This window comes from Vigna umbellata, chromosome 6 (assembly GCF_029865625.1).
Source record: "Vigna umbellata cultivar VRB3 chromosome 6, Vumbellata_1.0, whole genome shotgun sequence".
NCBI classification, from domain to species: Eukaryota; Viridiplantae; Streptophyta; class Magnoliopsida; order Fabales; family Fabaceae; genus Vigna; species Vigna umbellata.
In genome coordinates, this window is record NC_142170.1 from 6,645,474 (window position 1) to 6,673,386 (window position 27,913).

General features: G+C 35.2%; 1 protein-coding gene and 2 pseudogenes across 1 annotated transcript in view; 1 reads left to right on the top strand and 2 right to left on the bottom strand.

The window, feature by feature from the left end:
- Positions 1-21,820, bottom strand: part of LOC124843584 (putative terpene synthase 2) — a 72,017-nt gene extending 50,197 nt beyond the window's left edge. The window contains exons 1-2 of the mRNA XM_088093134.1: positions 21,689-21,820; positions 20,863-21,139 (exon numbers count right to left, since the gene is read on the bottom strand). Of these exons, the coding sequence (XP_087949260.1) occupies positions 20,863-21,139; positions 21,689-21,820 (409 nt within the window). The remainder of the gene's footprint in view (positions 1-20,862; positions 21,140-21,688) is intronic.
- On the top strand, positions 1,108-12,731 carry LOC148196682 (uncharacterized; annotated as a pseudogene).
- Positions 21,821-23,320: 1,500 nt separating the features above from the next.
- Positions 23,321-26,411, bottom strand: LOC148196683 ((-)-germacrene D synthase-like; annotated as a pseudogene).
- Positions 26,412-27,913: the final 1,502 nt, after the last annotated feature.

Here is a 27,913-nt window from a genome sequence, read left to right on the forward strand (position 1 = left end):
TGCTAAGTTAAAAAAATAAATAAAGGCTTTCATAAATATCTTATTTTTCGGGAGAAAACTTTAAAGTTTTAATCTTTAACATCAAACCAATTCAACCTCTCTCTATTTGGTTATTTTCCAACAACAAATATTTCGTACAAATCCTCATCATCAATTTGTACATATATGTTTTATTGATTTAGGATGAACTTGTTAAATTCACCAAGTTGTTCACTAGTAGCTTTTTTACTTATTTGAAACAATCTTTAGATACAAACGATATACCGTGGTTATGTTGTGGTTGTCTCATTTAAAACTTCGCTTAATACCTTAACACAAAGCCTAAGAGCAAACGTAGTGTGAACCTTCTCTAACAACATTTTCTTGTCCTTCTCAACCATGAAGTCTAGATTCATCTTCCAAAGATTTTAGAAGGGCTGGTTCAATCATAAGAGTGCATACATATTCAACTAGCACAATTTGAAGTTGTTTAGACCAATGAATTTCTCAACCTCAGCGGAAGTCGTGATGAATGAATTCCTTGCATTAGTTTGCTAGAAATTAACTTATTCATATTCATTATAGAGTGTCTACCCCATAAATAGAAATATTATAATAAAGATTTCTAAATGTTAAAAGGCAAACAATGAAGAAGAACAAAAAAGAATCGCACACTAAAAAAATTGACATGATTCAATTTAAGTCACTAAATATATATATATATATATATATATATATATATATATATATATATATATATATACACTAGTACACCAGCACGATATAACACCGGTTAAAATTAGTTATAGGCACCGGTTCTACAACCGGTGCATAATCAGACGGGGTAAAAAAATATAGGTTTTATGCCTCGGTCATGGACCGAGACAAAAGTGGTAAGATTATGCCCCGAATTTTAAATAACCGAGGTCGTAACACTTTTTTTTTTAAAAAAAAATTAGGTAACTCAGTTCAGTTCAAGCAGATGGTGACCGAGATTCACAAAAATGCAACTGCAGAACCCAGAAGCGCAACCCATAACCCAGAACATAACCCAGAACAGCAACCTGCAACGCAAAACAACAACCCAAAACCACCATAACAGCAACCCAAAACCCAAATCGTGCCTCCATGATTCAATCTTCTCCACCCCGAACTTGCACAGAGAACCCAGAAACTCAAAAATCGGAGAAACGAAACTCAAATTGCAACAACCAAACTCAAATCGCAGAAGCCAAACTCAAATCGAAAAAACCAAATTCAAATCACAGAAACTCAAACGGTAGGAGAGAAAACAGAGATGGTGAGGGAGATCGAGGAATTTTCGCTGCCGCCGCGTCCTCGCCGTCGCCGCATCCTCGCCATCGCCGCATCCTCGCCGTCGCCGCGTCCTCGCCGTCGCCGCGTCCACCATCGTTTCTCTCTCGTCGAAAACCACCGATCTCGCGGCTGTGCTGGCTGTGTGGGTGTTGTCGCGCGACGAGATCTAGACTCAAGGACGTTGGGGTCGTTGTCGGAGAAGGCGATGTCGCCGGTGGTGCGGTCGGGGACGACGCGAGAAAGCGATGGAGGGAGTGGGAGGGAGGGAGTCAGATCTGGAGGAAAGGAGGGAGAGTGAGGGAGCGAGGGTGTGAGGAGGAAGAAGGAAAGGAGGGAGAGCGAGGGAGCGAGGGTGGGGAGGAAGAAGGAAGGGAGGGAGAGCGAGGGAGCGAGGGTGGGGAGGAAGAAGGAAAGGAGGGAGAGCGAGGGTGGGAAGGAAGAAGGAAAGGAGGGAGAGCAGGGAGCGAGAGTGGGAGTGAGATCTGGAGGAAGAAGGAAATGAAAGGTAAGTTAAGATACGTGCATATGACTCGGTTCACTCTCACCCGAAACAATACATGCGTATAGGCATCGGTTTTACACCTGACCGAGGCATATAATCCTCATAAAAAAATAAAAAAAAAAATATAAAATGACTATATATCTCGGTTTCCATTTAAACCGAGGCATAAACACTGTTTCGTAGCTTTTAGACTTCGGTCATTACTTTAACCGAGGTAATATGCCACCGTATTTTAATAGGCTTCGGTTTCACTTAAACCGGTGCCTATAACGCGAGTTTAAAACCAATTTTTTTACTAGTGATATATATATATATATATATATATATATATATATTTGTCTTGGGTACAGACGCTACATAAGTGTTATTGCGAGATATAGTTGGTTCTAGAGAATAAGTGTTACTTTGGATGTGAACTTTGAACATTCATAAAACACATTAATATACAACTAATGTTATTATATAATATGAAGTAGAAGTTCATATGAACAACAGTAATCTTTGACCACTGTTGAATTTATGTCTGTCATTTCTATGAAACTGATTATTATTGTTTCATTCACTTTCTATATCATACTAACTATTATCTAAATTATAAATCACATTTATTTTCTCTTATTTCATAGTGCATGAAGCATTCTATAACTACTGTGACTTTCTATTACTTTTTTTTTTGCTTTATTGCATACTTGTATTAGTAGATGTTCCAATTCACAACGAAATAAGAACATCATTTATAAATTACTCTAACAGAGGATTAAAGCATTTGACAAAGAAATAAGAATATCATTTATGGGAATTATCAGCCAAAGGTTAAAAGCATCGGAAGCAATGGAGTCTACGAACAATTACTTGTTGGACATATTGTTGGAATCAAATTACAAGAAAGGATAGGAAGCAAATGCTGAGCTATTGCTCTTATGTTAAACTTTTATTTTTACTAGGGATTTTGTTTAGGTCATTGTGAGGCCTTGGAAAATTAAACCGTAAGCCATCTGTCTAATCAAATTAATGCACTGCTGAGTCACCTGTCTGCTCTCATTAATGCACCGCGACACCCATTCAGTCTTATTGAAAACGCACTCACATTCTCTGACCCACGCCTGCCAAGTGTCACTTTGGAACCTTCTGAATCGGTAGTGGAAAACAGGTGTCCGCATGAGAGTGCACGTCCGTTTGACGTTGGGAAGAAAAAATGAATTTTCTGAAAACACTTCCTCCACTCTCTACATGCACCTTCTTCTCCACCAAGATTCTGACCTTTCTTCTTCTCCACCTTCTCTCTAGAACCTCTCATCTTCTCTCTACTGTAATTCACCATTCTCTACTCCGATCCCATTTCAGAGACCGTAGAAGAGATTCCGGCGTCCTAAGCTTTCCAGTAAACCGAACAAGTTCACGTTTGAAACTGGTAAGTTTCTCTTCTTCGTCGAACGTTTTTCTGTCTCATGCAAAACCAAATTCTAGTAGCATGAAAGGTTAAGTTCTTAGTATTTCTTGGTTTTATGGTTAGATCTGGTTGGAAGAATTAAGTGATCCTTTGAGGGTAGAAAACTGTTAGCGGACGGACCAAAACACCTTGAGTTAGGACGTTCACTTCTGATCCAGGTAAGGGAAGCTTAGTAATTTAATTGATACTTGTATGTTGTATGCAAGCATGATATGAACTGAATGTATGAGATGTATGCTGGTTGAGTATTCATGAACGAACGTTGTTGTACTGAATGAATATAATATATGTTGGTTGAAATGTATGTTTATGGTTGATACGTATGAATATGAGATGATTTATTCCTTTGAAGTATGAATGATTAATGTGAATCGCATAAAGTGTGGAAATTGATATTGATATGAATTATAAAGTATGAACTGATACGGTGAAAATTGATAAATTGAACTACAAGAAAATCGTAAATATGAAATCTTTACTATGATAAAATACGTTCGTCATCGTACGGTCTTATACCGTTCGGTTTCTAATCAATTGCTTAAAAAGGAATTCTTTCATTTGGAAAGAGTTCTGATCGAGAACGAGCGTCCGTGAAATACTATGTTGAGCGTTCGGCTCAGTCTAGTGGTAACCTTACAATTTAAATTAAGTTATAATGTATTATCCCTTATACTTACAAATTTGTAGCACTCGGTCTTACACTGAGCGTTCGTCCTCTTTAGTACTCGGTCTTACACTGAGCGTTCGTCCTAATTAATTATCGGTCTTACAACTAGTGTTCGTCCTAAGAAGTGTTCGGTCTTATACCGAACGCTCGTCCTTACCTTTGATTTCTAAAGGGGCGTAAATAGCGTCCGTCCAAAATTATTAGTAAATGTATATTATCGCGTTCGGTCATTGACTGGCAGTCGATCCCTTTAAACAAATGGTTCTCAGTATAATTAATTATTTGTCTTGTTGTGTCTTTATTCATTTGGATTCGGCCTAGAATCTTTGTACCTAAATTATTCTGAACATTGATTGTATATCTCTAAGAGTCGGTTCATTCAACTGATTCGAGTAGCAGTGACGTTCGTCATATAAGTATGTGTCAACTTATTCTGTTTGGCAACGAGTCTGCTAAATCTAGTCTTTAGCATTCGTCTTCGTTCTTCAGAAGTATGAACGTTCGTTATTTTATACTTTTAAAACTGAAGCTAAAGATGATGATAAATTATAAGATGTTGATGTGTGAACACTATATTGAATGATTATACGATTATGGAATTTGAACGAGCGTTCCAGGGAGGAATGTCTCTTGCTTATATTGAATATTAACTTTGGTAAAGTATGACTGTGGATAAGTTAAGACTCGCTGTCCATCCTGATGTTCCGTGAGTACTCATCCTCATGTAGAGGGAGTATGTCATGTGTGGGAACGGCAGGAGGTCCATAGTCCATAAGTTAACATGGGCGACGTAAGAACGGACTAACCTCGAGTGGCAGCTGTTTGGTGTATCCCAGTTACTACATCACTCGGGTGCAAGGACGCTTGTAACTACACAGATTCATACAGTCCGGACGGTCGGTCTAGAATAAATATATATATATATATATATATTTCGGATGATGTTATATGTTGAGTTATGTGCTTGTGTGAATTGAAATGTTAGTGTATATGTTGATGTATAAATTAAATTACTTAAGCTTACCCTTTCGTTTTCCTTGTGTTGTCCATTGTATATGTACGTTCGCCCTGTCTTGCAATGATCATCCGTGTGGATGTGAGCAAAAGGCGAGACCACTCTGGAAGACGTCATTGAGGAAGAAAATCTGGTCGAGGTGGAAGTCAAAGCCGAGCCTTAGAACGCTCGTTTATGTTAGGAGTGTAAATATTAGTTTCCATTTTGGACGTTCGGTTAAATATTTTGTAAAACCGTTCGTTCTAGACTTTCCCTGTTTCCGATTCGTGCTCGTTATTTCTGTATTAAAGCCGTTCGACTTTGGAACTTCGTTTTATTAATGTAAAGACTGAAATGTTTACTGTTAATTGTAATTAATTCTGAATTATGGTAATTACTGTATTTTGGGATGTTACATTCATCAACTTTAACCTATATGTTTTTAATTGATTTGATAGTTTTTCACCATGTTAGAATTTTTTGGTCAATCTTGCAATATTATTTAAACATTATCTATTTTTTTTATATTTACATTATAATTATCAATGAATGTATGTTATTTTAAATCATCAATAAAATTAATTTTGAATAATTTTTGTGTATTTTATAATTTTATATATTTTATTTTTTTCTTATTATAAAAAACATATTTAATTAAATTAAGAAATTATGAATATAAATGGATAATTATAAATAAAGAAGATTTCAAACCTCTATAATATAATAATCATTAATAAAAGAGGTTAAAACCTTTAATAAAAAAAGACCTCCACAATATAAATATATTAGTAAGGGTCGGATACTATAACTCATTAAAAATCTTTGCAAATTAATAGTTACGATTCTAACGGTAGAAGTTTTAACAACTTTTGAAAATTAAAAATAAAAAATAAACCTCCATAGTAACATTTTTTTTAGTGATTTTTCCAGCAGCTAATTCAAATAATTTATAACACTAAAGCATGCCAAAGCAACCCCTAAAAAATATCACACAAAAAAAAAATCTTTCCAAACAACACCATGACTAAAAAATAGCAAAATTCAAGCATCAATTCATTCTAATTTGCATCTCAAACTACATTATATTTTCCAGAATTAAAACAAGATACCAAAACAAATTTTTTTAACCATCAAATATTATTACACCAAGGCAATTTTACAAACCACAAAACAGTACAAAAAAATTCCAACAACTGTTTTCTTAAAGGAAAAACATAGGTCAGGATTTTTTTTTTCTTTAAAACCATTGCAACGCCATTTTAACTTTTCCAAAACATGTTTCAAAGTCCAATGGCCTACACAAATGCACCAAACAAAACAAGGTAGCAACATTACTAATTGACAACTAAATAAATACTGCACCAAATAGAGTTAGCTACTCAAACATTGACAAAAATAATAATAAAAGAAGAAACCAAGTGAAACAACACCGTAAGAAAGAAAATGAAGCAGCCAATCAAGTCAGTACTCACACCAAGTTTTCAAAAAATAAACATGCATTAAGAGGATATTTTCCAAAGTGATCTCTTTAGAAAAAATTTGCATTAAATTTTACAATTTTTCTCTAGAATATCTCTTTTTCCTTTTTAAAAAAACTTGCGTCAATGTTTACAATAATCTTTTCTTTCCTTTGAAAAAAAAATTGTATCAGTTTCTATAATTTTTTTTCCAGAACATAGACTTAAAGTGACAGTAACACTCCAATTTAGAATACCACAAGTCAAGTATAAAACATTTTTATTTGTGGAAATTTAAAATCGAATTCCATTTCGAAAATTGATGTAATAAAAATCTTAATTTATTAAATGTCCATTGGATAAAAGTATAAACAAAATAAATAAAACAGTCACATTATACTTAAATAAAAGCGTTTAAATTAACGACAAAACATTCTAACCACTCTACAAATCTCGCCGCTTGCTCATCAATTGAAACATCTATAAAATCATTTACTTTTGTATAACAATATAAATTGTACAGATGATCACACAAACACAACTAAGTAAGAGTGAACTAACAAAATAAATATCAAAACATAAATAAAACATATTAAACTCAATCATCGAGCCAATACTATGATTCTATAATAATATCATAAAAGCAATGGAACGCAACTTGGCAATCACGATAACAGCATGAAAATACACAAAAATATACACCAAAATCTTCCAGAATAGAGCAACAAAGCATGAAGTCATCATGGCAACCAATATGAACCACTCAACTATCACTAAGAAAACATGGCAATGCGCTTAACAACTCGGCATAAGCTTCAAATATCAGATAACAATATATAACAGCACGACACATACTATGTACCTCACGATAACAATTTAAAACATCACAACACAACTTATATACATGATGATAATATTATATAAAAACTCAGTAAAGAATGGTAACATATTAAATATACTAGAATTAGGTATATGCAACTCGGTAAGCAACAAAACAACATGACTGCATGTTAAACAACTTAGGACACATTCACAACAATATGGTCACATACAAAACAGCCCAACACATGCTTGAAATATCATAATAGGAGTTAATCCCAACCTAGCACAAGCCAAGAATAGAATACTGACACATCCACAACCCGGCACAACATGGCCACAAACCCTACATCCTTGATTTCATATGTAAACAGATCGGCAAAACATAATATATCATGACAACGTGTTAAACACAACTCGACACAGTCCATGCACCATGACAATGTATTATAAGACATGTGAAAAGAACCAACTCGACACGTGCTTTAAACCTCAGGATATCCATTTTAACAACTCGGTATACTTGCTTAAAACATCATGGTAACAGTTAAAAACAACATGGCACAATCCAAAGACAGCATGGTCAACACAAAAAAGAACCATTGTGATACAGGAAAACATGCACTGCATAACCATGAATAATTACTATCTGTATACAAAAAAATAGTGGACAAAATAATAATAACATCGACAAAACCTAAACGTGAATGAAAGCAAGCCCTCAAACAACAAACATCATACACACGAATAACCCACATAAAGAAAATATCAATGTGACCTAGTAAATTGCACCGCAAGGATAGTAGCAAAAATAAAAGTATAAAAAGGGAACAACGCTGCCCTGACTCAGGCACCAAAACCAACATGACATCTCACTTAAAACATATAGCAGCAAGGCCAGAATAGCAAATCATTACATAAGACTAATCATCAGATCAATCACATGTAAACATCAAAAGATAGCAACACTAAGTAAATAAAGAGTCTTTTAACTCGCACATTATGCTTTTGGTTTCACAAAAACCGAAGCATATAAAAATGCAATGGCAATTTTTTAATTTTGGTGACACTCTATGTCTTGGTTTAATGTGAACCGATGTCTAAAGGTATATACTGTCTCAGTTCTTTGACCAATCGAGGTAAAAAATCCTACTGATCCCATGCAAATTAGACTTTTTAGCTAACAACTTTTTTAAAATAGGCCTATTTGCCTCAGTTCTCTCACCAACCGAGGCAAAAAACCCTGACAACTTTTTCGAAATAGGCCTACTGCCTCGGTTCTCTAACCAGTAAAAGCAAAAAACTCTATCAGCTTTTTCAAAATAGGCTTATTGTCTCGGTTCTCTGACCAATCAAGTCGAAAAACTCTAATAGCTTTTTTGAAATAGGCCTACTGCCTCGGTTCTCTGACCAATCGAGGCAGTAGGTCCGCCCAGAAAATGACAGCCTTTGATTTTGCATGTTTCATATCCAGTTTTTCAACCTCTACTACCTCGGTTCCATTTTAACTGATGTCATAGGCCCTTTATGCCTCGGTTTAACCTCTAACCAAGGCCTATAGTTAGTAGATATTTTTAAATTTTCCCTTTACAATTTTATTTTAAATTTTTTCTGGAAGGTTTACGCATCGGTTTTGTTTATAACCGAGGTAATAGCCTGTTTACAGTAAGCACATTTTCACTCTTCTTCTTCTTCCGTCAAAGAGAGAACGCGAACTGCAGCTTCTCATCTCGCGCGAACAAGTTTTCCTTGACGCTCCACCGCTGCTACCCCCACCAGTGGCTACCACTGCTACCTCCACTACTGGCCACCACCACTTGCTATCGTCGTAAGAAATTTTAACCTAATGTTCCTTCTTCCTCGCGTAACCATTCTTTCTCAGGCAAAGTTATTGGTTTGTGGCCTCCATTTCTCCTATGCGAAGTGACTGATGTGTTCTCCATCTTCGTTGGCTCTATTTCCGTCGTGCGAACGTTGCTCCCTCTATTTTTCACGTGCGAACGTTGTTCGTTGTCGCCCACCTACTATTTGCCGCCGCCACTGGTTGTTCGTCGTCGCCTTCGACCGTTCGTCGCTGCCTTCATCTGTTTCGTTGTTGTCTCCATTGTCCATTGCAGATCTAAAAAACTAACTTTGAATAGGCAAAAGATCCCATTTTCTGGAAAAAAAGGCATCTACTACCTCAGTTCAAAACCAACCAAGGTAAAAAAACCTCATTTTTTGAAAGAAAAAAAATAAAAGCATCTACCGCCTCAGTTTGAAACCAACCGAGGCAAAAGATCCCACAAACTGCCTTAGTTCTGAACCGAGGCAAAAAGACTACCCCTTTTTACCTCGCTTGTATATACCTCGGTTCATGAATCGTTGCGTATAACCGAAAATAACCGGTGTCGTTTCCCTTTACTCCACTCATGCAACGATTATCTAAGTTTCCTATTAAGTCTTTTCCTGGAATAACAATGTTCTTCTACTGTACATATGAACTTTAAGAGACTTTCTTTCGACCAACCTCACAGCACCCTTTACATTTCTACCTCTTTTCCTTTATGATTAAGGTTTTTGTCTTAGCATAATATAAATAGGACATATCACTACAAAAGTACACAATTTTTCCAGGAGTTATTTTTAGCATTACCGGTGATTTTAACCCCTATAAAATGTGTTTCCCATGATTGCAAAAAACGCAGGTAAAAGCAGCGTCATTAAACATTACCGACGGTTTTTGAAAAAAGTCGCCGCAATTGCCCGGGGTTTTGTAAAAACCACCAAAAACAGCAAGGCTTTTTAAAAACCATCGAAAATAGCCAGAGTTTTATAAAAACCACCAGAAATAATCAGGATTTTACAAAAACCGCCGAAAATAGTCAGGCATTACAAAAATCGCCCCTATTTGCAGGGGTTGCCTCCAGAACCACCGGAAATAGTCGGGCTTGCACAAACCGCTCCTATTTGCAGGGGTTTCCTCCAAAATCGCCGGTAATGTAATAATTTAATTTTTTAGTGATTTAAATTATTTAATCATCACAACAAATTTTTTAATAATAAGTCTGTATAAATAACCAAATTAAATTTTACTATATAAATAAACTATAAACATTAGAAATACAATTAATTTGTCAAAAATAGATACACTCAAAAACTTCCTAACTCTATTACATAATTTCTATTGTATACATAGGAGCTACATGTAAAACTAGTTGGCTAACTATCCTAGGTGAAAACAACTTCCTATAGCAAGTAAATTCCAGCATAAGCTTTTCTTTCCAGAGTAATTCTTCTCTTTGTTTACCATGTACTAGGTTCCAAAGTCCAGTTGTCTTCCTCTTCACCTGCTATTGGAGGTTGATGCAGCTCTTTAAATCAAAGAATTGGAGTTCTTGACAACCTATAGCAGATGTATAGCCTTCCTGGTTCAGCCCTTCTTAAGTTTTAAGCTATATAATATTGAACAAAAGTAATATGTAAAGTGTTACTATGGGCTCATAGCGACCGAACGGTAAAGGTGCAGAAGAGTCGGCCGACCGATGATACCTCTTAGGTCAATGAACCGATTGGTAAAAAGAGCCGTTAAGGTAATTAATATTAATAACTGTCGGAAAGTTAATGAAAATAATTGTCATTTATTGACAATTAATATTGTCATTCATTAGTGGTTAATGAGTCACACCTAACGGTAAGCTCATTATAATTTATAAATATTTGTCTGGCAAAGGAGACAGGTAACTTGAACTTGAACTTGAACTGAACTTAGAGCTCTAATAACTAATCTTGATTACAAGATTACTACGCGAGGTCACTGACTTAAGCGTCGGAATGTCTTTTGCAGGCACCCTCCCCCATGGCTAGGACAAAGAAAAGAGAGAAGACAACACAACTGGACATCGGAGTAGACAACTTTGAATGTTTTGGATTAAGGTTCTAAATCCTGCCTAAACATTTTGGCGACTACCGTGAGGCCGAGTGACATCCCACTGAAGATGCAAGAAACCAAGACAAGCGTTCGGTCTCAACACCTCTACTTCGGATCAACAGTAGGGATTTTCAACTAAACTAAAGCTATACTACATGGATCATCGTCTCTCTGGAATTTCATCAACAAAATAAGTATTTTTTATATATGAATATTTCATACAATATCTAATCGTCAGACATTACAACAACTCTTTTATATATATTAGGAAAATGATACTTGAACAATCATTTTTGACAACATTTAGACACACGCACACGTGTCAAAATCTGAGTGGTCCATTTTCATTTAATTTTTCCAACTAGACCACTCAGATTTTGACACGTGTGCGCGTGTCTAAATGTTGTCAAAAATGGTTGTTCAAGTGTCATTTTCCTATATATTAAAAGATATATATAGTTAATAATATAATAACGTATTATATACTATATACTGACAAACTTCTTTTATATTACTATATATAATAATATAATATATAATCTCAACCTCTCGCGCTTCCGTAATAATATGATCAGCGAAAAGCTCGATTAGCAATTGTTTTATTCCATTATAGTTTATCATGCTTTAAAGGTTTAGAAGAGATGCCTTTTACATCGGTCCTGATAAAGCTGCAGCTTGGAAATTCAATATCGCTCGCGCCGCGATTTCTTCGGCCCAATATCATGCTAATCAAGATTGACGGCAGAGAAAAAATCCAATCAACCTGTTAAAACTTATTTACGAATTATCTTTTCCGCGAATGACGGAGGAGGCGGGAACAAATCTCCGCCGTGCTCGACCGCCGCGACGTCCCGTTCCGCGAGACGCCTCTCCACCTTGCTGTCCGCCTCAACAACATCGTCGCCGTGAAAGCCCTTGCCACCGCCGGAGCCGACATCTCCCTACATAACGGCGCTGGCTGGAACCCGCTTCAGGAAGCGATTTGCCTGCGCGCCTCCGATATCGCGCACCTCCTGGCTAGACTCCACCTCCTGGGCAAAGTGGCGGCGACGCCTGTCGAGACTTGTTGCCGCGCTTCGCCGCATGCGTGACTTCTATATGAAGATCTCGTTCCACTTCGAGAGCTCCATGATCCCCTTCGTCGGGAAAATCGCCCCCTCCGATATGGATAAAATCTGGAAGCGCGACGACAACCTTCGCGCCGACACCACCGTCGCCGGCTTCGACGGCCTCAAAATCCACCGCGCAGACCAGAGCTTCCTCTTCCTCGGTGACGGCGACGACAAAGGCAACATCCCCGCCGGTTCGCTTCTCGTGCTCAACTGTGACGATAGAAAAATTCTAGACGCATTTGAGTATGCCGGAGCTCCGATGAGCGATCCTGATGCGGCGGCCTTTTGCTCGAAGAGCAGCGCCATACCGGCCGGGGATGGATGTAACAAAAACAGAGTTGGTGGGTAGAACAAATTGGAGAAGACAAGAGAAGATGGAAAACGTCGGAGAGTGGAAAGTTAGGGTTTACGAAGTGCATAACGTTGTTTTCAGTTTCCGGTCAAGAAAAGTTGCTGCCGGTGAATCTGACGTGGCCGGGAGCGAGCAGATTTTGCCATTGGAGCTGGATGCAGTTTTCCGATGAAGGTGGCGATCCTCGTGGTCCCTACTGTGAGGGTGGTGGTGACGTTTACGAAGTTCGTGGACCTGCAACCTCTGGAGCAGTTCTACACGCCGCTCTCGAGTCCTTCGCATTTGCTCAGTGTAGATGAGGATTTTCTTGATGGTGATCATAATCGGCAGAAATTACTAAGACAAAGTTCATCATCTTCTAGGGGCTCCATGTGGCTGAGACGAAGTACTAGTAGTACCCAATCGTGGAGCAAGCACCAACAACGATGCTCCTATGGAGCTCTGGATTTGGAGCCTTTTGCCATTCCTGCTGGATATACGTGGACCAATAGTGAGGATGATTCGTCACGGAAAATGAACAAGTCCAACTCCTTCAGAAAATCAAAGTGAAAACACCATACACCAAGTATCAAAATTGGAAGTACAGGTGATAGGATCGTACGTCTTGCTCAGTAATCTGAACGCGAGGCTTCCTTGACATAGGCGAAGAGCTTTCGCTCGGTTTGAGTTCAAAAGCAGCTAGAATGGTGGAATCATCCTATGATGGGTTTCAGGTTCGTTGGACTACCATAACTTGGCTCTTGTTGGAGGATAGTAAAAAACCTACAACTCACCCGTGTTAATCCTAATATGGATTTCAGACCAAACGGTCTCATTCGTTCGGTCGTCTGACTTCAACTCAAACTAAATTTTATCAACTACATTTTTTTGACCATTCAAAATTCTAGTGTTGTTTTTCTTCGGTGCAGATGACAGGATTTTGTATACAAACTACTTAGCCAACTTTGAGCAACCGATCCGCAAGGAAAATTTTTCAACTCGGTGAGGCAGAGTCTTCGTGAGCTCTCACCTTGGTCTTAGGGCACGCTTCTAGAGAGCTCCTAAGACCTAAACCGAGCGGGTGAGACATATTTCTTTCGTGAACTCTCACCATGGTCTTAGGGCACGCTTCTAGAGAGCTCCTAAGACCTAAACCGAGCAGGTGAGGCAGATTTCTTTCATGAACTCTCACCTTGGTCTTAGGGCACGCTTCTAGAGAGCTCCTAAGACCTAAACCGAGCGGGTGAGGCAGATTTCTTTCGTGAACTCTCACCTTGGTTTTAGGGCACGCTTCTAGAGAGCTCCTAAGACCTAAACCGAGCGGGTGAGGCAGATTTCTTTCGTGAACTCTCACCTTGGTCTTAGGGCACGCTTCTAAAGAGCTCCTAAGACCTAAATCAAGCGGCAAAGCAAGTTCTTTCGTGAACCCTCGCCTTGGTCTGGGAACACTTCAAAGGAACTCTTAGCGCAAAACCCGCTCGGACGTTAAAGAACGCATGCTAGTATGAATTGAAACTCAGGTAAAATCCTCTACCGATCGATATAACTTTACAAACCCAACGCAATATCAAAAATTTTTGCTAGGGCTTGGGGGGCTTACGTTACTATGGGCTCATAGCCGACCGAACGGTAAAGGTGCAGAAGAGTCGATCGACCGATGATACCTCTTAGGTGAATGAACCGAACGGTAAAAAGAGCCGTTAAGGTAATTAATATTAATAAGTCAGACCTAACGGTAAGCTCATTGTAATTTATAAATATTTATCTGGCAAAGGAGACATGTAACTTGAACTTGAACTTGAACTTGAACTGAACTTAGATCTCTGATAACTAATCTTGATTACAAGATTACTACGCGAGGTCACTGACTTGAGCGTCGGAGTGTCTTTTGCAGGCACCCTCCCCCGCGGCTAGGACAAGGAGAAGAGAGAAGACAACACAGCTGGACATCGAAACAGACAACTTTGAATGTTTTGGATTAGGGTTCTAAATCCTACCGAAACATAAAGGATTGCAAGAGTGTCAAAATTGAAAACAAGATAATATGAAAAATGAATCATGTTTGAGTGTGGCATCACAAAGTTCAAACTCAAAAAAATTATGACATATAATAATAGTTAAAACATCTATCATAGTTTATAATTTAAGAATTTTCTACACTCTTTGTTATTACTATGTTTGTACATACATAAGAAAGCATATTGGGTATTATTTTTACTATAAATTCACTAATCCTCATTAAATTCAGCTTAAATACTTGTTCTATTGGAATTGATAAAACAGTGACATGAACAAAGTCTGCTAAATATTATGTTCATAAAGGTTTAAAATATGACATGAACACCACGCCTAAAGTTTTATTTTATATTTTAAGTATGCATTATGCTATTGAAAGTATTGTGAGGGTAACATATTGTTAAGTTAATTTAATAATTTAATAATGTCACCATATGTGTAATTTAATAGTTTGGCTTTACTTAAAGTGGATCAAATGTGATGATTGTTGATCTAATACATGAAATAATTAGAAGAGGTTATTTGGTAAAATTTCTCTCTTCTTTAAAAAAATATTATAATTATAGTACAGTAGGTTTTTCGAAATTAAGATCAACGTAACTTAATTTTGATTAAGAATAATTTTTTTTACCATTGAAAAAAAAAGAAGAAAAGAGAAAAACATAAAAATTACATAACATTCAATCATAAATCCTGATAAATCTTTTTCTTCACAATTATATATGAAAATTTGTGAAAATCATAAAATTCAAAATAATGTATATTTTTATTAAATTGAAATATAAAATTCTTACCATCCATATAAGTCCAATACGTCATTTTCATTACTAATTAAAGAACTAGTATGGCAGAAATTGTATCTTTGCTAAACTAATTAATTACTTTTAAAAGCATGAGTGTTGATTCCAAATAAAGACGCACCTGAAAACAAAAATCCCACTGAAATTAAAATTAGTAAGATTAGTTATAAAATATAGTAAGTAATTTATATTATATTGTGTTTTTTAAGGGATTTGTATAGTGTTGAACTATTGAAGTGTACGTGGGTAGTTACTTACACCAGATTTTAATTTCTAAAAGTTCACATCATACATGATAAGTAAGTCAAGTTCAATTTGATGATCTAATGCTTGTGATGCTCCTCTAGTACGGGTTCAAGCTAAAGCCTCGCTAGTAATGTGGAACCATTTTCTGTGAAATAGTTGCTCTGGCTATTCATCAAGTTCATAAAAATTAAAATGGAAACAGATGAGAAAAACGTGTCATTGCTGATTCAATTAAGTAAATAGTTCTTGAAATTGTTATCTACTTTAATTATATACAAAGTAAGCATAATTAAGCTATTAACCTAAATTTAGCTAGAGTTGTGTGAAACTCATTTGTAGGTGTACTTTGAGGGAAATTTAGCACAACATCATGACATGTCATGTAAATGACATATCGGTAAGAATATATAAAATCATTGTAGTGCATTTGGTGGCTGAAGCAAAAACTGATATGCATTTTCACCTTCAACCTGTAATAGTTTAATGGGAACATAAGAAAAATTGCCACCAAATAATATGAAGACAAACAATGTTCAATTTGCTTGGGACAAAACAAAAAAAGACAAGTACAACACCTTTAAGCAAGATAACCATGCAAGAGTATCAATATCAGAAGTAGGTACTACCCTTGTGCTACGTTCTAGCACAACCTGAGTTTCCAAAATTGCATAAGAAGATGAGTTTTCATACAGACTCTTGAAATAAGAGTTATGATACAAAAGCTTGAAAAGAAAATAAAATGGACAGAAGAAATGTGCATGAGATATATGTTACCTTGGTTAATAAGGAGTCATTTCGCTCTATCATTTGTAAAACTCTATTAACATCAAGATCTCAGTCTACTTTACTAGGAATGTTATGGCTGCTTAATATTAATGTTGGAGGAGTTTGTTTTGGAAAGTTCACAATGGAGGAATAAACCTACACCACAAAGGTGTATTGTGTTTTGAATAAAACATTCTGCTTAATAATTTTCAAGACAACTTATATATAGTTCTTTAAGTATTTTTGGTGTTTTTTCCACACAAAAAATTAGAGTTTCATCTCAATAATCAATGTAACAAAAGTTTGTATTACAAGTCCATATAACTTAGGAAGGTGAAACTCCAATTCTTATTATAGATTAACCAAAAGTACCAAAGAAACTATGTGTAAGTTTTGTCCAACAGCTTTCAAGGGAGAAAAAGTTTTGTGGTAACTCAAAAAACCATTTATTAGCACTCACTTTGCAAAGTGTTTCTTGAAGTGCATTTATTGCATTTTCCCATGACCATAAAACAAGGAATTTGATTCACCTGAATTCTCCATTTTCACTTTTTTTCTCTACAATTTTTGTTGCTTCCAATACTGTACTTTAAGACAGTAGTAGTTCCATCATCATGCTGAGTTCCTATATTCTCAATCACTGCCTACAATATGCATAGAATATTTAATTGCAAGCTTTTGACAACAATATGCAGACAAAAGATTAAAAACATTATCTCAATCAATTCAACACAATAGCTTATAAATATGATATCCATGAAACCTTTACAATAGTTAATTAGAACAATTAAAAAGAAAACAAAGAACACATAAACAATATAATAAAACATGTCACATTATAACAAAGGAAACAATAAATATAATAGCATCAACAAAGAAAAATAAGTACATGTCAAACTGTTTACAGGAAACAATACATAATGATTCATTCATTAAATATAGCCCCCACCCAAAACAATTAATGAGTTTCTTCCTTTAGCTGATTCCATAAATTCATAAGTACAAAAGGTAACGTGATACAGATTGATGCTAACTTATGGCAAAGATGACCATTGAACATAGCTTCAAAAAGATTGTCAACTTAAATTTCACTGAGCCAAAGAATTTCCTCCTCTTTTTCTGCACCAAATTTTGTTTGATAAATTGCATTCTTAAGTACTTATTTAACATGACAGTATAATACAAGTTTTTTTAAAAACATTATTTGTGATATGAAAAATGCATGTTCTTCTGTGAAAAAATGAAAAGCCAATGACTTCTTACATTGCAAAAATAAAATAAAACAGAGTAGTTCAATACCAAAGCAAGATCCATGCTACATTCTGATTAAAGATTTATGTTCCTATAATCCTTCAAATTAAAAAGAAGAAGAACAAAGATCGAATTAGCTCCATTAATACAAACTTTACACACTATTCAGAAATCATGAAATAATATTTTCAGCTAGAAGATTGAAGAAGAGTGAATCGTCCTAGGACAAACCGTAGAGGAAAATCAACCATTTCTTCTGCAAGGCTTTGGAGATGTCGACATAAGTGTTGGTCCATGGCAGAATCGCATGACGTAAACGTTTACCCCTTCCTCGTCGTAGTTGTGTTTCAGAACTGAATCTTATGAGTTTAGAATAGTTGTGTCACTAGTAAAAAATATGCTTTTGAACTCGCCTAATAGGCTTCGGTCAAAGAAAAATCAAAGCCTATTCGAAAGCGGTGGCAATCTTGTAGTTTTCACCAACTTATATGCACCGGTTTAAGAATATTCGAAGCATATAGAGCATTTTACCTCGGTTCAAATCATAACCAGTGCCTAATACTTTCTGAAAAAGTTACTCGCGCCTCTGCAAAATTGAGTTTTGACACGTGATCTTGTGCTTCGGTTCTGTACTGAACCGGTGTCGAAAGAGGTTTATGCCTCAGTCAGTACAGAATCGAGGCCTAAGATGGGAATATATTAATGGCATGAATCCGCGTGCAAGCAACTTTTCCTTCATCCCTGACACTGTCACATCCCATCCCATCCCATATTCCACCGCCTGCAACTTTTCTTTCATCCACTCCTAATCCTAAAAAATAATAAGGCTACTTCCTCTTTTATTAATTGCACCTCCACCAACACGTGCTTCACTCATTTACAAATATATTTCAGTTTCATGAACAGTGGTTATGTTGCATAATGGATGACCCGTGAAAGTGACTACGCACATCACAAACAGAGAACGAGGAGCTGGAGCTAGAGCTGTAGCAGGAGCAGAGTTAGATTCTTGAGCTCCACAAAGCTCGTCGGAACCTCGCCGGAGAGAACTTTATTGGGCAGATACATCAACTTGAGACTCTCCAGGTTCCCCAACTTAGGAGTGAGCGAGCCGGAGAGCGCATTCACCTGAAGAAAGAGCATGTCCATATTCTGAAGCCTTCCGAGGTCAGCCGAAATATCGCCGGAGAGTCTGCAATACGCGGCGTCGAAACGGACAAGCTGGGACAAGTTTCCAATCTCTAGCAAGATGCCGTCGGAGTAAGCGTTGTAGTAGCCAATGTAGAGCTCGCAAAGCGCGGTGAGGTTTCTAAGCTTCGGGAGATGTTTCCCATGAGTTCGTTAGGTGTTGCCAGGTGCCATACTTGGGAGGGATCTGGCCGGAGAAAAAGTTGCTGCCGAGGTGGAGATGACGAAGGAGGGGCATGGCGGCGATGGCGAGGGGGAAGGGACCAGTCATATTTTTGTTGTAGAGATCAAGGACTTGGAGATTGGCAAGGCGGGCGAGGTTGGAGGGGACGGTGGCGTTGAAGGTGTTGTTGGAGAGGTTGAGATGGCGGAGGGCGGAGAGTGCAGAGAAGGAGGCGGGGATTGGGCCGAAAAATTGGTTCTCGACGAGGGAAAGGTAGGAGAGGAAATGGGGGTTCAGGAGAGGGAGAGAAACGACCTCGGTTAGGAACCGAGGCATAAAGGCCAGCGAAAAAAAATATTTAAAAAAATAAAAAATGTTACTACTTCGGTTAATTTTAAACCGAGACATAATCTTACTATTTTATGACTCGGTTCTGAATCGATTCATAAAGTCTATCACTTTTTACCTCGTCTGAATATGTCTCGGTTTAAAAACCGGTGCCTATTAGCGAAAATAACCGCTGTCGTTTCCTCCGATTGCACTAGTGTGTCTAGACCTAGAGTAAAACCCTAACAAACATAGAGAGTGAGAGAGAGCTTACAGGGAAATGTCGCCACACCTTCCAATGAAAATGACGGCCAAAAAGCACCGCCCACCAACGCTCGCTTCCACCAATGACGAAAATGGTAATGATGGAATATTTTATAGGGTTTGGGAAGAGGAGAGAGGGTTGGAAGTGAAGAAGGAAAAGTCTGAACACAGGTTGGAGAAATTAAAACAAACAAAAAATTCACTTAGAGGCGGTTTATTTAGAAATCGCTGAAATTCTTTTAAAAAAATTATTTAAGTGCGGTTTTGTGGAAACTGCCAGAAACTTAAGAAGGTTTTTATAACCTCGAAAACTAACCTATGCTAAAATTTAATATTTTTGTAGTGTATCTAACCCTGTTGAGTTTATTTATTGAAATATTTTGTAAAAAATCATTATTTTCATAATATAATAAAATAAAATTATATTTATCTTAATTTATTTTTATAAGTCCCTACATAATATATTTTATTTTAGTTTTTCTAAACTACTTTATTTAACCCATTAATTTCACTCTCTTAAACTTTAATTAATTTTATCAAACACTATATATGATGACAGAACAAAAGATTTGAAATAAACGTAAGTACTTGCGACATCAAAAGTAAACAATTGTTGAAGTTTGAAGTTGAAAAATAGACTAAAGCAACAATCGTCATTATAAAATATAGAAGTACTTCAAAAGGAACAACTCTCATAAATAGCCTAAAGAGTTTATTATTACATATTATTAAGACACAACTCTCTCTATGATAAAAACATTGATAGTAAACATCAAAATATTATACTTTCCCAAAGATCAAAATATTATAATTCGAAGGACTAATTCCAAAATAGAATTCGGTTAAAAGTGAATTTAGTTTCAAGGAGTAAAATTTTGTCTCTAAACGGTACAAAGAAAAATAAACGTTAACTGAATAATAAATTATTATGACTATAGTAACTTTTATCATGGAGCATACACTAGTACAGTAAGAAAAGACACCGATTATTTTTGCTTATAGACATCTGTTCTGAAATCGAGACATATATGAGCGACGTAAAAAAGTAGGTCACGAACCGAGATAAAACGAGATAGGATTATGTCTCGGTTCTTAGATAACCGAGGCAGTAGGGTGTTTTCTTTTTCAGATTTTAGGACTCGGTTCATATTGTCATCTCGTTTTACTTTATCAATTGCTAAGGCAGCTTACACAATGGAAGGTACACAATAGTTAATTGATTTTGTGTTTTGACGTATATATAACATTATATGTATAGATTGTGATTTTCACATCCAAATAGTAAAGAAAAAGTATACACGTACCTGATGAAATTGGATATCTCTGTTGTCTAAGCAATCGAAAGAGTAGAGCAAGAGAGTGATAATTGTTATCTTCAATGATGGTGTTATCTTTTATAAAACTGTGGTGAATTTTTTCCAATAGATTATTAATTTCTTGTTGGAAGAGATAGGATAAACTGAAACGTTGAAGTGAATCAATCAGGTTCAGTTTGTGTTTGATATTGATTGATAATTGGAACATCATTTTCACTTCATCTTTCAGTTTTTTAGCAAGTTCCTTCGTATTGTCATTGACTTCCTACAAATAAGTTGCATTTCAAGGCATTTAATCAAGTTAAAGTAATAACCCGCTTTTTATATATATATATATATATATATATATATATGTGTGTGTGTGTGTGTGTGATCATCATGACTTTAACGATATAGAATTTTTTCAAAACTTCAAAATATAATATAGAATATAACTTTCTAGAACATTTTTTGAACGTGAAATATTAGTGAAGACAGCATTTTGGAGGACCAAAATTGAGAAAGAATACGAGGAAGGTCTCTCGATCTTATTGGTAAAATTTGAAGGTGGTTCTTTTGGCTGGTATAGGGCAAGTTTGAACGTTAAAGAGAATGAAATTAATAAGGGGATGGGCTGTTTAAGGTAAAAGTTATGTTGTATTAGAGGCTATAAGGAGCATGTACAATACCATGCACTACACAATCACCCACAGATGAAGAAAAAGATGCTGCAGTTTGTTTGTGAAAAGAAGTTTCAAAGTCTGCATTAAGACTCACCTAGTAATGGCTGAATATTATATAATCTATTTGCGAATGGAAAAAGAAAAGAAAGTACCAGTGAATGTGAATGATACTGAAGGAAAGTGTCTCCCCAAAAGCTTGGAGGAAAATTTGCACAAGGTCGCGTGGTGATGTGAGTTGGTTCATGTTGAGTCGAAAGAAGAAGTGTGGAAGGTGCAATAGACATGCTATTTCTCTTTCAAAGCTTTCTTCTTCTGATTTATGAAAAGATGAATGGTTTGGTCCAAGGCTAGGGTCTATATATAGATATATGATTTTTGGAGACACTCTAGGAAGAATTTTACTTTAATAATGGAAGTTGAATAATTTGACTTTTAATAAAAACTATTTCTATGAGTTATCATTTACATACAAAAGTAAGTATAAATACATTTTTTTTGTTAAAATAATTACTATTAAATATTCATTGAAAATATTAAAGTTTAATTTAATTCTTCATAAAAGTATTTTATAAATTAACATCAATAATATAATTTATCGTTGAAGATTGTCATTATTATTATTATTATTAATAGAAGTAAAGTTTATAATTTATACTTAATAACTTATTATTATTATTATTAATATTATTATACTCAGATCTAGGCCAAACGGGTCGTCACCGACCTTAGGAACAGACTCAGGAGGCTCCGACGACTCTATTTGTGGCGGCAGCGACGAGTGGGTCTCGCGGTGTCGGCGACGGTGGCGGCGCGTGGCAGTGCATGACAGCTTTTCTCACGGAGCGACTTCTGGAGTTGTGGTCGCCGGTGTTGGGCTCACCTTTTTGCCCTATCAACAACCCCAACTGACAACGGCGGTAGCGACAGAAGTCAAACAGTGACGGCAGGGCGACTGTGCAACGGAACGGAGCCCAAGATCAAGAGCTTTGATACCATATTAGAAGATGATTTTTAAGTCTAACTCTATCCCACAAAACCGACTTGTAAGATGAGGTTTGTATCCCAGTTATATATTATAATTTGGTCTTATTTCTTGTATTGACTAAGACTCAAATATGATATAGGAAAGCTTTGTCGAGATCACTCCAAATACTTTTATGCTTAAAAGTCACTAGGGTAGGGCTTCTATTAAAGTTTCCATTAGCCCCTTCCTTTAAAATTAGTCTAACATTTATAGAGAGTTTCCTTTCTCACCCTTGACACCATTTCGCCAAACACCTGTTATCATTTTGCTTTCGCTAATCCATCCAAATTCGAGATTCCTTCCATCAATCTATGAAGCATGGAGTCATCATGTCTACATTGTTATCAGGTATCATGCTAAACAGCTTCTGCAAAGTTCATCAAATAGAGTGTCTGTTTTACAATGGCTATAAGTAGTGTCGACTAGGTTGACTCTTATTAAAGAATTAATTTTGAAGTTGCAATGCCATTAGGATGACCAAGATGATGCTAATTATTTCATAGTAGAGTTGGCCTTAACGAGGGTTTAGGGTGTATCTAGAAGAGAGATAATATTTATAAAGCATGACTTCTATAAACAAATAAATAAAAAATTTGTCACATTTTCAAAATACGATTTCTTTCTTTCTAGTTAGTCTAAAATAGTGAAAAACATCATGTTTTTATTTGAAAGTCATATTATTGAAAGGACTTATCTACTGTGTAATTTTTTAAAAGTTTACTCAATTTTGATAAATTTGAAAAAAATATTTACGCCAATCTAAAAAAAGAACTGATAGTAAGACTTTATATAGAACAATGAAAATATACATTGCATAACATTGGAGTAGTTACTTGAAATAAAATATTGGAACGCGTTCAAAAAAAAAACATGTAGAATAAATATATATGTAGTTCTTTATAATGGATATCACTTCGATAACTCGTGTTCCTCCATGCTTATGGGATCCACAAGTAATGCAATAATGTCATCCTTCCATAGTTTCCCATCTGTGTATTTATCCTTGAAGTTTTCATAGGCAAGTTCAGTTATGCGGGCTCCACTAAGAAAACAATCAAGCATAGGTTTAGTGACAAGGTCGGACTTGAGACACTCTTCATTTATAACCTTCCACAAATCTTCAATCTCTTTTTTAATGAATTTGTACGCATCTTCCTCAGAAATCTCATATTGTTTCATGCAACATTCAACAGCTGAAACCACGTGCATTCTTTCTTGTTCGAACTACAAATAATCAAAGCAAATCCAAGGCACCAAGGACCATTAAATTTTTGTAGATTTGAATCAAAATAAATATATATTGTACCTTATGTGAGGATATGTCATTCTGAAGTCTGCCAATAAGCGAAACAACTTTAATGATTGTTGGATTACTCGAAATCCAATCAAACACATATTGTGCTGATTTCGTCAGAAGAATAAATGATGTTATAATAATAGGATATGCAGAAGATATAACTCCATTATCCTTATATTCTTCATATGTTGGAATACAAATCTCTTGACTCCATTTTGCTTCAGTCAAGTAGGCTCGTGCCAAGTTACGAAACTGCAAGTAAAATAATTTGAATGTTAATTAGTTACTTTTTAGGAAAATGATGCAAAACATTAATTAATCGACTAGTTAAAAGCTATATGAATGAAAAACCTACAGCTTCTTTAACACATTGCACCACTGTGTTCGAGTTTTTACTCTCTATCGTAGCCAACTTTACTTCATCACACACTTCTATAATTGCATTAAAACACTACTCTCATGCTATCTGGGAGAGACTGAATGGAACTAATATCCCATCTGAAATTCATACGAACAAAAGGAGAATTATGAATTCAAATTTGAAAACAATAAACTCATGAGACTGAAATAGTAGAATAAAAATAATCAACTGGTGAAGGCTTTTCAAATCATTAAATTTCCCATTGTGATAATATCATATAATTTGAACTAAGATCAACCTCTGAATTGCCTGTGTGAGGAGTTCAAGTTCTTCTATTGTTCCGTAGGCATCATAAGTATCATCTAGAAGAGAGATACACCCAATTAATTTGCTCCCTATCCTTCGTGCAATACTATATTCAGCTTCATAAGACATGGAAATTGGCCATAAATAAAACTCTGCTACCCTTTCTCTTGCATATGGGACCTTTGTTGCAAATTCTGACTTTTTCCACCATCTGCATAGAGAAAAAACACAGCTAATGTCATATTGATAGTTGATAGCTTAATAGCAACTTAACTATTTCATCTTTTATGATTTAAATGTTTTGTTGCATCAGCATAAGGCAATGTTATGAATGAATATAGTAATTTTGCTTGTGGTGAACTTTTCTTAGTTTTTCATGTTTTATTAAAACTATTTATTCTACGAGTACACGGTTACAGATTTTTAATACTTACTTGGTGATACTCCCGACTTCTATTTTGTGCAATCCTTGTAGCATATTGAAATCTAGTTTTGAAAATGTAAGAAGAACTTTGCAATGGGAAGGATTTGATTCATAAAAGGAAATGTAACGTCTGGCCTCCAACCTGGGAACTCCCTTATGAAGAGGATTCCTTAAGCCATAACTTATTTGTGCAGCAAAGGACGAACTCAATTGATTAATCAAGGAATTTAGATGAGTTTGTGTGAAATCAAGTGCTTCATCTAATATATCTTCCCCGTGAATCCTTAACTGTGAAGCTTCAAACAAACTCCACAATCCTTGTACATCTTTGGCAATCTTTTGATCAAAGTCTCCCTTATTGTTCTTGAATTTGTTAAATATATCTGTAGAATACATTAGTTGGATTATACATGATCTATGCATATAATATGGTTCATGAATCGCTTTGTAATGTAGATATGGTGGCAAAGTTCTAGATACCTGAGGAAATATGATACCCTCTTTGCCTAAGCAAACGAAATAGTAACGCCACATAGTGAAGACAACCTTCTTCTATTATGACATTATCATTTGTAGACGAGTTGTAGATTTGCTCTAATGCTTCATCAATTTCATGTTGAAAATGATAAGATATACCCAAACGTTGCAAGGAATCAATGAAATTTAGTTTTTGTAAGATACTATTGCTTGAAGATAGAAACATCTTCTTCACTTCTTCCTTCTGCATTTGAAATTGTTGCTTCATATTGTCATTGATTTCCTGCATTCAGTTGCAAAGAAAGAAGTTTTGTAATGAAGATGGGATGGAAAGAGGAACTAAAAACATGCACGTGTGACTAATTCGAAACCTATACTAAGCTTACACAATAAAAACATAATTGATGTAGGAGGATTTTCTATATATCTCTAAAAGATTTTGTAAAGTCTTGATTGATCTTAAATAGGCTGTAATGGTTAAAATTGATTTAATAATTTCATTCATATTTTAAAAAAATGGTTTAAAAAATGTCGTCAATATGTTTTAGAAAGATTTAAACACATTGATTCTCATTGTTATTTTGTAAAAATATGTATGATCCTATTGTTGAAGCCGAGTCCCTCAAGTTAAAAAGGTTTTAATAATAACAAAACACTCATACTACAGATACTACACAATCACCCACAGATGAAGAAAAGGATGCTGCAGTTTGTTTGTGAAAAGAAGTTTCAAAGTCTGCATTAAGACTCACCTAGTAATGGCTGAATATTATATAATCTATTTGCGAATGGAAAAAGAAAAGAAAGTACCAGTGAATGTGAATGATACTGAAGGAAAGTGTCTCCCCAAAAGCTTGGAGGAAAATTTGCACAAGGTCGCGTGGTGATGTGAGGTGGTGCATGTTGAGTCGAAAGAAGTGTGGAAGGTGCAAGAGACATGCTATTTTTCTTTCAAAGCTTTCTTCTCCTGATTTATGAAAAGATGAATGGTTTGGTCCAAGGCTATGGTCTATTTAAATGATTTTTGGACACACAGGACGACCCTTTTTCCCAGTTAGCATGCTTATTAACCAAATACGAGTTAAAATTTGGTTTCAACAACACAAGTTCTTCAAATCATTTTTGCTTTAATTTGCAATGAATTTAAACTTTTATAAAATTATTTGATTGATTTTGAAACAGTAAACAAGCGTGTATTGAAACAAATATCAGTATATCTGTTACTCGTCTGAGACAAAAAATTTATTAGATATGATGATGAAGATAATATTTTACTTTAAGGATAGAGATTGATAATAAAATTCATCTTTATCTTCTCCCATTGTCATCCCTAGACTTTATCAATTCTCTCCCAGAAAAATTATCATTGAGGATCAACATTATATTTAAATATTAGAATTTGATTTTCTGTTATGCACATGTCATTCATTATGTAAAAATGATTTTAAAATATCTAAACTAAAAAATAATTAACACAATTAAAAAAACAAAATATATGAATCATCACTAAACAGGAATGATTTATACTCAATTATTTAAAAATTGCAGTTGAATTTTGTTGGTCCGTCCCCTAAAACAATTGGTTTGTGGATATTTGTTGACTAACTCGCATTAGTAAAATGTTAACAAAAAAAATTATATACAAATGTTGCAACAATAATCTTGTTTTCATGTTTCACACATATTTATTATATTCTATGATATAAAATTGAAATAAAATAAATAAATATTACATTAATATTATATATATATATATATTATATATATATATATATATCAAATAAATATGTTAAAGATAAATCTTTCATATACATGAAAAATAAAATAAAATTATTGTTTAAGTTAATGAAAAACTACAGTAATGAATCAATACTAGATATTGGTAAGAGAGTTGGCTTAGGATTAATGCATCAAATAAAATCAATATCATTTTAACAATTTATCTCATAAGACTATATCTGACGATTAGAAATAAAGAAAAATAAGAATTAAAAGCAAAATTATGAAGAAGAAGCTCAAATAAAATGAAGCTAAACGAAAATAGTAAAGATGGAAAAATTGAAAGTAGTATTAGGCAGCACATCAATCACTAATACACCAAGACCGGAACAATAAACACGCATGCACTCAATTTTCAATTCCTCACCCTATCATGTAATATCAAAGGACTGAATTTTTTAATGCCATTAAATTCTTTGTTTTATCAAATTTTATAAAATGAAGCTGTGATTTGTGAAGAAGTATTTTAACACTGTGATTTGTGTTTATCAGATGCGTGACGCTTGAAGATATTTCTTTTTCAGGGGTAACGTGAGAGCAATTCCTTGATTAGGTTGGACCAAAAAAGATTTCATGTAAAATAGATTAAAGCAAGAATCGTCATTCTAAAATATAAAAGAACTTTAAAAGGAACAACTCTCGTCAAGACAACTCAATATGATAAAAACATTGATAGTAAACATCAAAATATTATACTTTCCAAAACGGT